Source organism: Platalea leucorodia, assembly GCF_965183815.1.
Source record: "Platalea leucorodia genome assembly, chromosome: 23".
In the NCBI taxonomy this organism is placed as follows: Eukaryota; Metazoa; Chordata; class Aves; order Pelecaniformes; family Threskiornithidae; genus Platalea; species Platalea leucorodia.
The window spans coordinates 2,795,848-2,811,127 of record NC_138845.1 but is presented as its reverse complement, the minus strand read 5'-3'; the positions used below and the strand labels follow the sequence as shown (position 1 = coordinate 2,811,127).

Sequence of the window (15,280 nt, the reverse complement as noted above, 5' to 3'; positions counted from 1 at the left end):
ACGGACTCACGGACGGACTCGAGGACGGACTCACAGACGGCTTTGCAGACAGACGGCTCCCCGGGACGGACGGCGGGACGGACGGCGGGACGGACGGCCGCTCAGCGGCGGCGGCCGAAGCGCTGCGGCGTCGCCATGGTCCAGAACGGGGCGGCCGGAGGGTCCCAGCTGCGGGGGCTGAGCTGGGGCTGGGCCCCCCCCCGCGGCCCCCGCCCGAACCTGGCGCGGGGACGCGGCAGCGCTGGCACCCGCCGGTGCGGACGGACGGACGGGGACGGACAGACGGACGGACAAGGACGCACAGGCACGGATGGGGACGAAAGGGGACAGAGAGATGGAAGAGGACGGACAAACGGACAGGGACGGGCAGGGATGGGTGAATGTGGACAGACAGACGGAAGGGGACAGACTCAGTGCCATGGATGGAGGGGGACAGCGGGACGGGCAGGGACGGACAGACAGACGGATGGATAGATGGGACGGACGGGGACGGACATACACGGGCCGTTCGCAGACAGACAGACACCGGAGGGGAACCCCCCGTCCTGGCACCGCCCAGGCCACCCGCGTGTCCCCTCTGGGTGCCCCCAAGCCACCCGCGTCCGTCCCCAGCCTCGGGTCCCTCCCCGGTGTCCCCAAACACCCGGGTCCCTCCCGGGCCCCGACGGCCCCGCAGCGCCCCGGACCCCCCGGTACCCCCGGACCCTCGGTACCCCCAGACCCCCGGTACCCCCGGACCCTCGGTACCCCCAGAACCCCGGTGCCCCCAGGACCCCCGGTACCCCCGGACCCCCCCAGTACCCCCAGACCCCCGGTGCCCCCGGCCCCCCCGGTCCCGCTCACCTCTGCGGCTGGAGGGGGGACCCCGGGCTGCGGCCGGGGCGCTGCAGGGAGCGGAGCAGCGCGCCCAGGGCGGCGGCGGCGGCGGCCTGCGGGGAGGGGGCGGTGGGACGGGGGGGGTCACGGCAGCCCCGGGCCGGGGGGGCGCCCCCCCGCACCCCAAAATCCCCTTCCCCCGCCCCGGGCGCATCCCGCTTCCCCGCCCCGACGGCGCGGCGCTGGCCGGGGCTCACCGGGGCCGGGCCGGGGCCGGGGCCGGGGGTCCCGGGGCAGCGGCGGGCGGCGCGCAGGGCCCCCGCCAGCAGCAGCAGCAGCAGCAGCAGCAGCCGCCGCCCCGCCATCGCCCCCGCCGCCCGCCGCCGCCGCCGCCGCCTCTTATAGCCGGGCCGGGCCGGGCCGGGGCGCCGGGGGGCTCCCGGGGGAGCGGGAGATGGCGGGGATCAATCCCGGCCCCGCCGCCGTTAATGAAACCCATTTACCACCCGCGACAGCCCGCCGCGGGGACGGACGGACGGACGGACGGACGCATCCCCCCGCCCCGCCCGGGACCGGAGCGAGACCCCCGGGACCCCCCGACCCGCACCGGGACCCCCGGGGCCCCCCCTTCCCGGACCGGGACCCCCGGAGGCGGGGACCCCCCCCCCCCCCCCCCCGGCCCCGGGACCCCCCCGCTCCGCCGCGGCTCGGTGCCGCCACCCCGTGGCCGCGCCGCGTTCCTGCAGCCCCGACGGGGCGGCCGCGGGTTTCACCCGCTCCCTCCCCCCCGAACCCGGCTGAAATCACCCCAAAACGCTCAGCCCGAGGGTGGCCCGGGCCACTGCGGCCTCCCCGTGTCCCCGGGGGGGGGGGGGTGACAGCCCCGCCGTGTCCCCAGGCCGGTGGCACCCAGGTGACGGCCGAGGGTTGGCACAGCCACCACCGTCCCCCGGTGACAACCACACCGTGTCCCCCAGGCAGGTGACAGCGGGGGTCCCTGGGCCGGGTGACACCAGGGTTGTCCCCACGCGAGGCAGCTCCGGGACCCCCGCGAAGCAGAGGGCGGCAGCCACCAGCTCCTGGGTAATATTTTAATGTTATATTTGCAGCATAAATAAAAGGCACATTACATGTTCGGTACGAGGCGGCCGGGGGCTGCGACGGGCGGCCCCGGGCCCCCGCGGGGGCTGTGAGGACCCGCTCACAGGAGCCCGTGGGGACGGGGTCCCCGGGGGCCGCGGGAAGGGGTTACAGCTAGAAAAACCATTTCGTTGCGTAAGGAGCTGCGCATCCGTTCAGGAAGTCGATATATGTCTATATAGGTCTGTATATACTCATAGATATGTATTTCTTTTATAGATACTACACCCTCGTGGTTACGCTTTTCGGGGGATTGCCTTTTCCTTGGCTTCTTCCGTTATCGATGGTCAAAGCCGGCCGTACAAAGCAGCCGGGGGCCGCGTCCCCGGGGACCACCGGGTCCCTCCGCCACCTCCGGGGCTGGGTTGGGGGCCGGGGAGCGTCCCCGCTGCCAGAGCCCGCCTGGGCACAAAACCGGGGGGGAACCAGACAGAAACGGGTCCGCAAGTCTAAAAATGACAAAGTTCCTGGCTGAGCCATGGGAATCTGGAGCCAAGGAGCCGGTTTGGGGGGAAAAGGCGGCACCGAGCCCCCCCGGACCCCCAATCCCAAGGGATCTGGAGGGCGGCGAGGAGGGAGAGGGCGAGCTCCCCGCCATCGCGAGCCCTCCCGGGGTTCAGCATTGCCCCGCGCCGGGGGACGGCGGCCCTGGGCCGTGGTTTTCAGCCATTTGCTTCTATTCACCGTTACAGCGAAGCCGGATCGATAAAAACCCCGACTCCCCGCAGCCGATGCCACCGCCTGGGCTCTCCCGAACTCGGTCACGACCTGACCGCAACCTTTAAACCCTGAAAAGCGTTTCCGCGCTCCGGCGGGGAGCCCAGCTATCACCCCCGCGCCCGCAGTCAGGCCAGGGAGGAGGGAAGGAGCTCCCAGATGATCCAAACACCACTGCCGCAGGGCCGGGTGCCGGGGAGCCGCGGGGCTGGCGCCGGCACTACGCGGGGTCTGGGTGAAGGCACCGCGGCCGAGGCCCGAGGGCTGGCGGAGGAAAGTGCAGGTGCCTGGCGAGCTGCCGAGCAGCCACCATCCCCCGGGAGCCTCTGAAAAGCAGGAGAAATCATCCTAGAGCAGAAATAATTTTTTTTTTCTTTTGCCCCATCCAAAGATGTCCGCAAAGTCCTCAAGCAAGAGTGGAACCAGCAGAAGGAGGAGAAGAAAAATTCACCTTCGCCCTCACCCATCCTCATGGGTCTGGCGGGGACCCTACGTCACCGACCTGCCAAAAAAGCCAACTTCCCGACCAAAACCGGCCCCCAAAACCAAAGCCCGTCCTCAACAGCTGCCGCCGCGCTGTTGAACAAACCACCTCCAAGAGAGGCGATGAGGAAGGAGGAGACGATGTGGGGCAGAAACCCAGCAGCCGTGCGGCTCCTCGGAGCCGTCCGAAGCGCTCAGCGGGGATCTCCACACCTCGGAGCTCCGGGAGAGGAGACCACGCTGATCCCGGCTTTTAATTACCTGGGCAGGCTGACGCATCCACGCGCAGCCGCTCCATCGGCGTGGAGGTGCTGGAAAAAGCGCTGGTGGAAAACGCGCTCTCTCCGTACCCTCCTCTCCGGAGAGCCTGGAGTCATCCCTTACAAACCAAACCTGTCGCTCCCGACGGAAAAGTCGCAGCCGCCCCGGCGTTGTGACGCTCAGCTCCTTCGGAGGTTTAAGACCGACTCTGCCGGGGAGGATGAACCTCGCCCATGCGCCCCGAAGTGACATTTATGGCTTGGGCCATCCACCCACCGCACTGGGACGGGAGCGGAGAATTCCCCCGTTGCCCGAGGCCGGCGGCGGCGGGGATGCGTTAGCCAAGGGTGACGCCGGGTTTTTTGGCTCCCTTCCTCACCGCGGGCTCGGGGAGGATTCCTGCTTCGCACCACCCGTCTCCCTCCCTGCAAGCAGCGACGCTGTCGGCAAGAGAAACGGGGACCTAAAACCCGCTCCGGGATCTGCTTTCGCAGCAGCGGTGCAGGTACTGGGGGAAAACACAGCCGAAGGGGAGACGGGAAAGCTGCAACCCTGTCGATGAAACAAAATCGAATGTTAAGGGATGGTCAAACACTTGTTCCCGGATTGTTGCTGCCCAGGTTCGGAGCTTTTCAACGGCGTTTTCATGGGTTTGGGGATTTTTCGAGACGCGAAGCACTCGCAGGCGGAGCGGAGGCGGGGAGATGCTGGAGCGGGGCAGCACCAACGGCATCAGGAGCACCGAGGCACGGAGGGATGGGGGGAAAAGCCCCACTCGCCACGGGCAAGGAACTACCTCGCGATGCCCGATGGTGCTACCAGGCTTCGAGGGTGGGAGCGGGCAGGGCAGGGCAGGGCAAGCCCTTTCGTGGGACGCAGGCAAGTCGCAGGCAGGCTGGGCGATCTCGGCTCTCCGGTCACACAAAACTGGGTCACTTTTAGTCCCTAAGGGTAAAAACAAGGGGTCGGGGAAGGTGCTGCATTCGATGCCAGCGTGCTCGCTGTCCTGGATTCGTAGCCTCTCCACGGTCACCGTCACTCCCTCCTCCCAACCCCACCAGCAAAGCCACCGGCTGCTCCTCGCCTCTGCCTCATCCACCAGACCCTGCCGCCCCAAAGCAACCAAGGAACCAGCGGTGGGATCAGCCCAGAGCTCAATTCCTTCTTTCCTCTTCTTTCAACCAACACTTTTCCTCGACAGACGGGTTTTTTTCTGCAGAGCCGCACGCTCGGCGAGCCTAGGAGGAGCTGGTGAGCTGCCGGTGGTGCCGGCGGACACAACCACTCGCTCCCGCACGCTCTCCCAGCTCCGAGCACTACGCACCAAGGGACAGGGACCCAACGGCTGCCGGGCGACGAAGCAAATATGTTTACAACACATTTTTGTCATTCCTGCTATTCCCGGACAAAGAAAAAAAGAGAGAGATTTGTTTCAAAGCCCCCTGAAGCAAAGCGAGCAGATCCGAAGACCAGAGCGAGCCCCTCTGCTGCAAGACGGGTCATTTTTACACCTTTTTGGGCAACGCGAAGGAGCAGCAGCTCCAAGAGAAAGCAGAGCCGGGCTGGATCTCGTACCTCCTGCGAACCCTCTGCCTTAAATCCTGGCCCCCCAAAAAGGTCCTGATCCCCCGCGGTGCCTCACCTGGCTGAAACCCCTCTTTGTCCAGGTCGCACGGCTTTAAGACGTGCCCCAAACCCCCGTGTCCTCTTCTCACAGCTCGCTCTCGCTGCAGAAACACACACCGTGTCGGGATAGCAAGAGCAGAAACATCTGCCTACGGCCTCTGCGGAAAGAGCTCTACAGAAGCAGGAGGCAGGGCTGGGGGGGCTACGCAGGACCCGAACCAGACGTGCAAACTGCCCAGGCCAAAGCGGCCCCGAGCACGCACAAGACGGCTCTCGAGATGAGCAAGAGAAGCCATGAGAGCACAAGAGCAGCACCGCATCGAGACAAACCAAACCCGGGACAAACCAAACCCGGGAAACGCCGCGGGTGATACTGAAGTCAAGGAAAACCTGAAAAAGAGAGGAGGAAGACAGATCCCATCAACAGAAAAACTAAACCACCGAACATCCGTAATGGGATCCGGCTCCTTGCTCAGACTTTGCTTTGGGTTTTTGCTGTCCCTGGAAACCTTCCAAGTCTGGATAAGCCAAACGAAATCACTTTGACAAACAAACTTGGCTCGAAAGTGGCGAGTGCAACCTGAGGTGGGCGAGAGCTCGGGCGAGGAGGGACCTCCCGAGGAGGAGAGGAAGACCAAGGGCTGATGCAGCTCCGCGGACCTTGCCCAGGTTCCTTCGAAGAGCCCGACCGCACGCAGCACCCCTGCCCATTTCCAACCTACCAACTCCAATCGCTTGCCCAGGGCCAGCGGCAGCCCCGGGAAGCACACGCAGACACGCACGCATGCTACGCCCGCCCGGCAAGAAAGCGGCCCTGATTCCAAGTGTCTTTCAACATCGAGAGGCTGGGTTTTGAACCTGCCCTATGAAACTGGAAGCTCTGCGAATCCTTCGTTTGCTCTGGGAAGCAACGGACGCTCCATCGCCGAGAGCGGAAGATAATCACGAAGAAGAGGTAAAAGAGCAGGCAAATAGAAACACGACTTCATGCTCCCTCCCCTTGGAACAAGCAACTAATTTGTGATTTAAGGCCACCATTATTAAGGTCATCGAGGTTATGTGTAAAGGAGATGATCCTTGGAAATGGAGGGGTTGGTTTGCTAAGGTGTACAGTGGAGTTGGGAGCAGATGATGAATGCTGGGACTCACATTATTATGGCCTGCTGGGCCGGCTCATCCTTTCCTGTACCTCCCAGAGCGCCTTTGCACCGGTCCCAGCCGACGCGGATCAGCACCAATTTACCGTAAGGAAGACTGAGAGCAGCCCCTCCGCTGCTAGGACAGACGGTACCTTTTCTCCAGCAACCACTGCGTCCCGTTACGAGCGCAGCACGCGAACGTCGGCAGCTCCCGGTGCGGCCCAAGTGACCAGGAACACGTGTGTCACCCCCTGGCCCCGCGTCCCCCTCTCCCGTTGGGCACAAACCGATTTACAGCGATTACGCTCCCATCGCGTCCAAAATGTGTCGTTGGCATCTTGGGAGCTCGTGTGTGACGAGACTAACCTCGATCCCTTTAACCTCAGAGCTCAAGGAGGCTTCTTGTGCGAAGGTGCAATGTTTCAGGTAGCTAGAGCAGAGGGGGGAGCAGATGCCTGGAAGCAGCATGCTGTTAAAAATAAAATACATTGACAGCACGACTAAATGTCACAGCCTCCCAAGAGCTATGTTTTCCTTTGCCGAGAGTGGAGGAGGAAGGAGGGGGGGCACCTGGAAGAGTGAAAGCGCCAAGGGGATCCACCAAGCATGGAGGTTTAGTGTTAATGTAACTGATACCTGAAAGCGAACCATTCAAGGTGCTTTTCAAAGTGAGGCTCTGTGTGTTCGGATGACTCTGCGAGTTGACGGATCGTCAACCGAAGGATCGAGAAAAGCGCTCAATGCGCGGCCGTCCTGCGGGGACGGGCGATGGCAGGGCAGCGGCTGGGGGCCAGGATCTGTACAGGCTATGCAGTGTAAGAAGCGCCATAGCTGCCCTTAACTCACTTGAAAAAAAGAAAAAATAAAATCCTTATCGGCCCCCACTCGTCAGGGACTTAGTTAGGGTCAGTCTCTCCGGCTGCGAGTTCGCGGTTAGCTCCATGTCACACGCCCAGGCTGTGACATCATCTGCCAGCAGACTGCGACTGTGGAGCCATGATGACGTGTGACGGTATCGGCATGCTCAGTTCTGTCCTTTGGCTCGCCATCTGAGTGAGCACCGAAGTGGCAACCGCTTCTGCCGCCGAGCGGACGCTGAGCCCGTTGGGGGAGGCCGTCACGGAGCTGTGCTGGATGACGGGAGCAGGGGAGCCGGTGGGCTCAGAGCTCTCCTTTGGGCTTTCTGCTTAACCAGAGAAGGGGAAGGGGATGGGAAAAAAAAAAAAAAAAAGAAGAAAACAAGGTTAGAGAGACGCTGTGCACGTTGCTACCGGTGTTAGCAGCGAGGCGATGGGATGGGCGACTGCTTCTGCCTCGGAGGGCGTGCAGAAATTAGTCAGGTATTGACTTAACACTCACCTTTCCAGCCAAAGCGGCCTGGAGCAGAGAGGCTGATCCCTACAGGAATCCCAGCTCCCCCCACCAAGCTGGGCCCCCCCTCAAGCAGCTGTTTGGCAAAAGCAAGTGAGGACTGGAAATAAAACTGATTAGAGTGGGGACAGAACGACCCACCGGGTCTGGCTGGCCCCGTCCCTCGGAGAAACACCACCAAATCTTACTGAATTCAGGCCAGGAAGGCATAAAGCGCAGGCTTCACACCAAGGATGGCAGACCCAGCGTAACCTTTATCGTAATAAATCTGTTTCCTCATTATAACAAATGAACTTCCCTACGTGTTGTTTCCTGGCGTGGTACTTGGTTCAAGGCCATTTAGCCCAGAGACTGAACAGTTCCTTCAGAGTCCTCACCATCTGTTGGGTGAGCACACAGGAAAGTGCAACAGAAACCCTTCTGCAAAGGCATTTTTTTATTTTTTGCCATTTTTTATATAAATTACCTGGTTTGCTCTTTATTGTTCTCTAGAACATTAAAATCAATTAGAGCCCATTACAAACTGTTGGCTTGCTCGATTTCGTTCGGTAACTTGAAGCAATATGATTGAAGGGCTGGGAGGCAAACAAAGGCAGAGACCTTCTTCCGTGCTTTTCTGAGCGACGCAGATTGGTTTCCAAAACTTTGGATTCTCTCCCACAAACAGCCCACTGCGCCCAGGCAGAGCTTCTAACACAGAGGATAATTTGTGACCTATCAAATGCCAAGGCGAGAGCAATCAGACCTCTCTCTTTGGGGGTATACACTCATTATCTACAGATGTCAGGAGGAAATTCCCTCCTGTGCACTTGGCTAGATGAATTACGGGTAAGATGCGGTCACCTTCCTTTAAAAGAGCAAAATAATGGCATGAGCTGGGATACTTCTTCCACGTCAAGAGGGTAAACCCCATGACACTGCAGGGGGAGGGAAGAAAAAAAAAGGAAAAAAAAATCAGAGAAGAGGTTTACAACCTTACTGGGCACCGGCAAAAGTATTTTAGGGCTCAGTTTTCTACCAGGTGCTTGAATATCGTACCCCTTTCCCAAACGGGTTTTGCCTTCCCTCGTGAAACCTTGGCTTGGCCTTCGCCAGCGTACTGAAAGATGCGGCTAGCGCAGCAGATTTGAAAACTGACTTGGCGGTGAGCGAGAAGGTCGAGCAGAGCAATATAATAGTTTGGCATCCCAAAAAGGAGATTTACAAGGTATTACAAATAAAACAACCCAACTGTACATGAGGCAGCTGTAATTCCATCGAGGGAATCTGGCGTTTTTGTTTAAGGACCTGCTTAGTCACAAATCTCAATAATAAAAAAAGGCAGCCGGGAAGGGGGGGCACGGGAAGGGAGGTGTGAATTTCATTTTTATTATTCAGATGTGTGATGAATTCCTATTATTGGAGTAGACAGACTGTGAGGAATAATAATAGGAACTGTAAACTTTGGAAGTTAACAGGAAAAATCATGTCGCCTCTCTGCATTATACACAGAGCGAACACCTGTCTGCAAGGGCTGGGGGACAGCGAGGATTTTCACGACCACATTACTCAAGCTCTGAGTCACTGTAATGAGTGAAAATAAACTGGCTGTGCCAGGCCCCGTACAGCACGTATTCGTGCCTCGCCGCACAGGCGAGGAGCGTTTCAGAGACCCAGGAGGCGGGAAGCGGGAGGCGATCAGGACGGACGGTGCCTGCTTGCTTGGCTTTTGTTTTCTCCCCTTTCCTTCTCCTCCATCCATCCCTGCCTCTCCTCCCGTTGATCTAGGCAACGCTAGGGGACTCCAGCATCCTCCCAAAGTCTTTGCGCAAATTCCACAGCGTGGAATTGTTATTGCAGAGATGACATAAGAATCCAGACATAATGTTTAGCTCCCAGGTTGATTATAATGAAATAGGCAGCATTAAAAAAAAAAAAAAGAAAGAAAAGAAGATAAAAAAGAAGCCTTCTTGGTTCCAAACCTGAGCCAATTTGATGTGAATTGCAGAGAATGAGATATTGAGCCCCATGATGTCATTTATAGAGTCTGGCCTTTTCTGACTCTGGCTTCACTTTCAGAGCAGCAATAGTTTTTAACTTCAAAGAGAATATCAAGTGCTTGGCAAGCTGCCTGGGAGCGGGTGGAGAGACGCTGGCCCGCGCTCCAGGGAGAAGCGGAGATATGGATCTCTGTCAAATATTTCACACCACAGAGACGCGGAGGGAGATGCACTACCTCCTTCCCTCGGCGCTTTCGCACCGCGATTGCCCTCGCTGCCTGGCTGCAAGATCTTATAAACCAGGTTAAAGAGCCAATTTGCAGGGCAAATCTGCAGGTCCAGCCTGGGTGATCCTCCCCACTGCGAAGGCTGCGGAGCCGTATCAGCAGAAGACACAGGACCAAGGTCTGTCCTTGTCCTGCCAGGTGCAGTCGCTGAGGGTGGTGGAGCAGAGACTAAGAACGAAAACTCTGTTCCTTTACATTTTAACTCAGGTTTCATCTGCTTAGACCTACTTAAAGGGTAGTAAGGACCAGCAAAAGTTCATCACTCACCGAGATAGCCCTGTGTTTTCTTCTGTAGTGCAGTGACGGGGCAGTCCTTGTGAGCCAGCAGGAGCTGTTTAAGTTGAGCAACTTCGTTCCTCAGTAGCGTAACTTCATTCTGAGATTGAAAAGCAAACACGCACGTATGCATCACTCATGCTCTTGACAGCAGCCTCTAGCAACAGCAGGACGTTAATTTATGTGCCCTGCAAACTTACAATTTGTTGTCTAATTTGAGATGCCTCTGGCACAAGAATACCAAACAAAGTTTCCGGGTTTGGGGAATGCAGACACGGACTGCAGCATTTCCCTCCAGCAGCCCCCACCGCTGCCTGGAAAGCCCCTCGCTGTGTTAATCACCTAATCCTGGACACAGATTTGCCTGAGCCCTCCTGCTAATGCCAACTGCTTGAGTCAGACACTCCGGCGTGCCGTTGGCTCCGAAGGAAAACTAAATGGAGCGAGAAGCTGAGTGTACAACCAGCTAAGCCCACGCCAGGCTGTGGGGAACATCAGAGCTCCTCCAAGCTCTTGGTACCTCTGTGAGCTTCTGTAAACCAGGTCTACTCCCCTGAAAACTTTGTGCAGCATATTATTCCTCTATGGAAATGCTTGGAGAAACAGCTGAAACCCAGTCAATTGTATTTCAAAATTGCCTGAGGAAACAGTTTCTATAATTATCTTGGGAAGAGAATAAAAATACCATGATCAGTGCTATTGAAAAAAAAATCCCACCACATGAGCCACTAGCCAGCAGCGAAAGAAAAAGCCCAGAACGGACACCAGTTCAGTCTTTGCAGACCCTTCAATCCTTGGCCAACGCTGCTTGAGCTACTGCCGTGATGGGCAGAGGCAGAGCCCTTTCGAGGGGGAAAGGGAGAGGAACAAGAGCACTGAAGTGCTCTTCCCCCATGGCCTGCTCAAGGCAGAGCAGCAGGATGGAAAGCAGGGAGTGAAATCTAGGCACAGAGGCAGCAATCCTGCTCCAGAGAGCAGCGTCCAAATGCACGTTGTCTCGCAGCACGGGGAAGATGTTCCCTCCGGAGCGATGGTCCTAACGCTGGCAAAGGGCTGTGCTCTGCCTCCACGGTTACATACTCACGCTCAGCTGGATGTTCTGGGTCGTGAGCTCCTCGGCTTTCTTTTCCAAGGAAGACACCCAGAGCTTGCGTTTCTGACGGCAGCGGGACGCGGCAGCCCGGTTCCGCTCCAGGAACCGCTGCCGGCGCTCGTCCGGGTCTTCGTCAACCGTGCGTCTCCGTCGCCCGCCGGTGCTGGGGGTGGGCTGGGCAGGGGAAACCTGCAGATGGGACACAGGAAAGAGATGCTGAAAAGAAGCTCTGGGGCAGGCAAGCAGACACACACCGGCCTAACCAGAGTTCGGCAGAGGAGATGCCAGCTCGTGCGGCTGGGGCAAAAAGGGATTTGCTTTTGCGGAGCAGCCAGGACCGCACACCACGGGGCCGGAGCCCTGGCTGGGACAAAGTCCCTTTCAGAGGCGTTTCTGGCAGCCCTTCCTCAGCTGAGCCTGAAGTGCCCTGCAGACTTCAGGTGTGAATCCACACGGACTCTCCGAGATCCTGAACCGGGTGAACGTGTGAATGTCAGGGGAATTAGTAAAATCCCAAACTTGTACCGTCAGCTACTGGCAGTAACTGACAGCAGAAGCTTCCTCCCCTCCATGACGAGGAGCTAACATGGTAAATGACCACGGGCAGCGCGGAGAAAACGCCTTCCTTTTAATTTCACTTAAGAGACTTTAAAAAGCACTTCACACTGCAATGACTTCGGAGATTCCCACACAGCCAGCAACCACGTATCAGCTGACAGAGGGTAACTTCCAGCTGCAGGGCTGGGAGCGCTTGATCCCGCTCTGACGCATGTAACCACGCACGGTCAAAGCGCCGTCTCCATTTGGGTTCAGTAACTCCATTTGGGTTCAGTAACTCACTGGCAGAGCACAAATTACAGTTTCTGAGTGGGTGATTTGCTTTAAAAATTAATTTGGGTTGAATTTTCCCTGAATGTCTTCAGCTAAACAAGCTCTCAGAGGCAACTGGTACAAAAAGATTTCGTAACGCTGCACATTTCCCAGTTTTAATTTGGGAGAACAAAGGAAAAGTCAGCGAGGGCAAACAGTCCCGCAGACACAGCCTTGCCGGCGCTTCTGCGAGGGCTCTGTAATTACACTGCCACAATCGGGGAGTGCAGTTACACTCCGGTACTCGCTGTCAGGCAGCATATGGATATTAAACTTTTGGAAGCCTATCTAACTGACGGAGCAGGTGGCGATCCTGATGGAAGGCTGGCATTTGGTTAGCTGGCAGGAGCCGGTGGAGTTGATTGCCTAAGAGGGGAGCGTTTAACCCCAGTAATTGAGCAGGGAGAATAGAGCGAAATATTCTTTCGGAACTCCAGACCTTGTCAAGCAAATTAACATGTTGCTGAAGTTTTCTGCCTGGTGGTGCTTGAGAGCATTAGTGCTGAAGCGGCACTGAAAAAACAAGGTTTTTAACCCATTCTGCAAACCAGGAAGCTGCAAGATTTTCCTCCTCTTTGCCCGAGGCCCAGAAACCCACAGCACCTCCAGCCCAGCCTCGCAGGCTAAGCAGCAGCAGACCTGTGGCTGAGCTGGGGAAGGGGCGTCAGGGTGCTGGACAAGGATCTGACTCTGCTCTGGACGTGCGGTCACCATCGTGCTGGCTGAGCCCACCACCAAGTTGCTGCCATTCAGCGAGGAAGATGCCGTCAAGCTGGCCTTCAGCCTCTGTTAAAGGAGAAAAAAGGACATCAGTGGACTTGTTTTTCATGCTGTTAAGGCTTTAACCAGCTCCTCTATCCTCCAAGGAGCCAGGCCGTGGGGAAACGGGCTCTTCAGGGACCGCGGCTGATTCAAATCCAACTGCAAGCCATCACCATCTGGCCTACACAAAGACAGACAGCGGCTTCCAACTTAGGCCCAAGCAGACAGGTGTCCGCATCCCAAAATTGCTACTGCAACTGGCACCGGTCCCCTCCCCAGCTGGCAGGCTCTGCAGAAAGACCACGGACTGAACAGGCTGCGGAGCCCAACTGTCCTTGAGCACCCACAGAGGGGTCCTTCTGGGGTGGAGAAGGACCTACGCGTGTCTTCCAAGTTCCTCCTCTGGGCAGCCAGGCAGAGGCCAGCGGGGCAGGGTGGCTTTTCATGCCTCAGAGTTTAAGATCTCTCACCCCACTTGTAGCTCTGATCTGCCCATGAATCCTGCAGACACCTGAGCAGGGTGCAATGGGAGCAGTGACAACGCACCCGCAACGGCGAGCGGCGCCGCTGGAAGAGGTGGGTTTGCAAACGTCTCCACCCCGTCGCAGCCAAAAAGACAGGGGGTTTCGCTGCGATTTGTCTGCAAACTTAGGTTTGCTTCCCCCCGCTGCGTGCGCCCAGTTTGAGCCACGAAGAGCCAGGAGAGGAAAATCCTTTCGTAAGCTTTTAGTTAAAGAGGTCTACATGAAAACCATTACCAGGATCCTTGGATTACAGCACAACATCCCTTCTCTTGGCTCTGCCTTCCTCAAGCCCACCTCCAACCCATCTGTTATCTTGGAACTAGAAGCGCCAGCTTTACAAAACAGCCGCGTTTAGGATGGGGCTGAGGTTTGTCTTGACAATAGCGTGCCGGTTCTGCCTGCCAGAGCCGCAGCGCTGATTAGTCTAATATTCCTGGTGGCATTTGTAACACCTGCTCTCGGTGCGGGGAGGCGCTCCGATGGCCGCGCAGGATTTCGGAGAAGCAGTGGGTCTTCGCGAAGGCTGCAGGGAAAAAGCCTCCAGACGGAGTCTCTTCTGGAGGAGCTAGTGAAGACTTAGGGACAACACCGTGGATGCGACACCCTCCCCAGCATGTGTTCGGACACTCACCATTTTGGCTTCGGAGTGCACTGGAAGTCCTGATGGTGAAATGGACCCGCTGCTGTTGATGGGCGGCCCGGGAATACCGGGAATGTTCGGCACCATGGACATCGGCCGAGCCAGCTATCGGGGAGGAAGCAACACATGGGTTTTGGAAGCTGAGGTGCTTTCGCAAGCGCGCTCCACGAAGCGGCTCTGTAATAATTCCCCGACCAAGCACATTTATAAATCTTGACAAACATTCAGCGTTTAACTACTGCCATCAATTATGCCTGCTGTCACTGAAGGCCAGCAGCCACTCCTTTGGTGGCCACGGTGGCTGTTTCGGAATCACCCAGCCATACCAGCCGAGCGCTGAGGACAGGGAGGAGGGCAGCCCTAAACCCTCCCTCCTTCCCTTCCCTCCCAGAGGGCTTTTCCCCACCAGTAGAGGAGACCAGATGGAGAGGAAGGGTACGAGATCCCCTCTGGTTCTCTGCCCAGCTCTATCGCAAAGCTGCCGCAACACCAAGGGTAAGTCACAGCATCCCCTCCTAAACACGGAGAGCTTTCTCCCTCACCAAAGAGGGGAAAAACTAGGATTTGTGCTTGCTTTTATAAGCCGCTCAGGTACGCTGTTGCAAAGCACTACAAATGCAAGTCGTGTTTCAAACGATCAGGAAGGTACGAAGACGTTTCCGTGCCTCCAAGCTATGCCGAGCTGCCTGCAGTCTGCCTACTTTGACGTCAACATTCCTGTTACCTGAGGCAGAAGGTTTTGGCCGTTACTCACTCAAAACCCAAAAGACATGCCCAGCAGGACAGACAGGATTCACGCGAGCTGCTTGGTCGGAAGCTGAAGCGCTCGCAAGACGTACAAGCCACCCACCATGCAAATCTGCTCGTGAGTTCTGCACCACGGCAAATTCTCCGCATGCAAAAAGCACAACCCGCGAGGCTGATATTCAAACAGCTCTTTAGCACACTGGCAAGGTTAGGGTGGCTTTCCTGGACTGCAAAGACCAACATGTTCTCTGCAAGCTCGACTGGTTTCAATTGAGGCACGCTGTTCCAAATGGAAGCAGCTAATCAGGGATCCTACAGTTCCCAGCCCTGGATCAATGGCATGAGCCATCTGTCCAGGCAAGGCTTTGTTTTTTTCCAGACTTATTGCCCTCTAGTGTGATCGACATGTTATTACTACCTTGCCAGAGCTGGGCCCCCTCCTCCTCCTCCTCTTCCAGTCGTATCTTGCACAGAGGGGGAGATATATTTTAATTTTTACAAAATGGAAGTGCCTGCATATATTTGGCAGGGGAAAAACACTGTCCCCTC

At 57.5% G+C, this 15,280-nt stretch overlaps 1 protein-coding gene across 7 annotated transcripts in view; it reads right to left on the bottom strand.

Moving 5' to 3' along the window:
- Window positions 1-1,927: 1,927 nt before the first annotated feature.
- Window positions 1,928-15,280, bottom strand: part of LOC309600214 (cyclic AMP-dependent transcription factor ATF-7) — a 69,606-nt gene continuing 56,253 nt past the window's right edge. For 6 of the 7 annotated variants that reach the window (XM_082332308.1, XM_082332311.1, XM_082332312.1 and 3 more), the window contains 5 exons: window positions 13,976-14,089; window positions 12,698-12,844; window positions 11,180-11,377; window positions 10,087-10,195; window positions 1,928-7,365 (listed from right to left, as the gene is read on the bottom strand). In XM_082332308.1, coding sequence (XP_082188434.1) covers window positions 7,148-7,365; window positions 10,087-10,195; window positions 11,180-11,377; window positions 12,698-12,844; window positions 13,976-14,089 — 786 coding nt within the window. In that variant the 3' untranslated portion in view covers window positions 1,928-7,147. The remainder of the gene's footprint in view (window positions 7,366-10,086; window positions 10,196-11,179; window positions 11,378-12,697; window positions 12,845-13,975; window positions 14,090-15,280) is intronic. The other variant, XR_014230415.1, reaches the window with a different exon arrangement.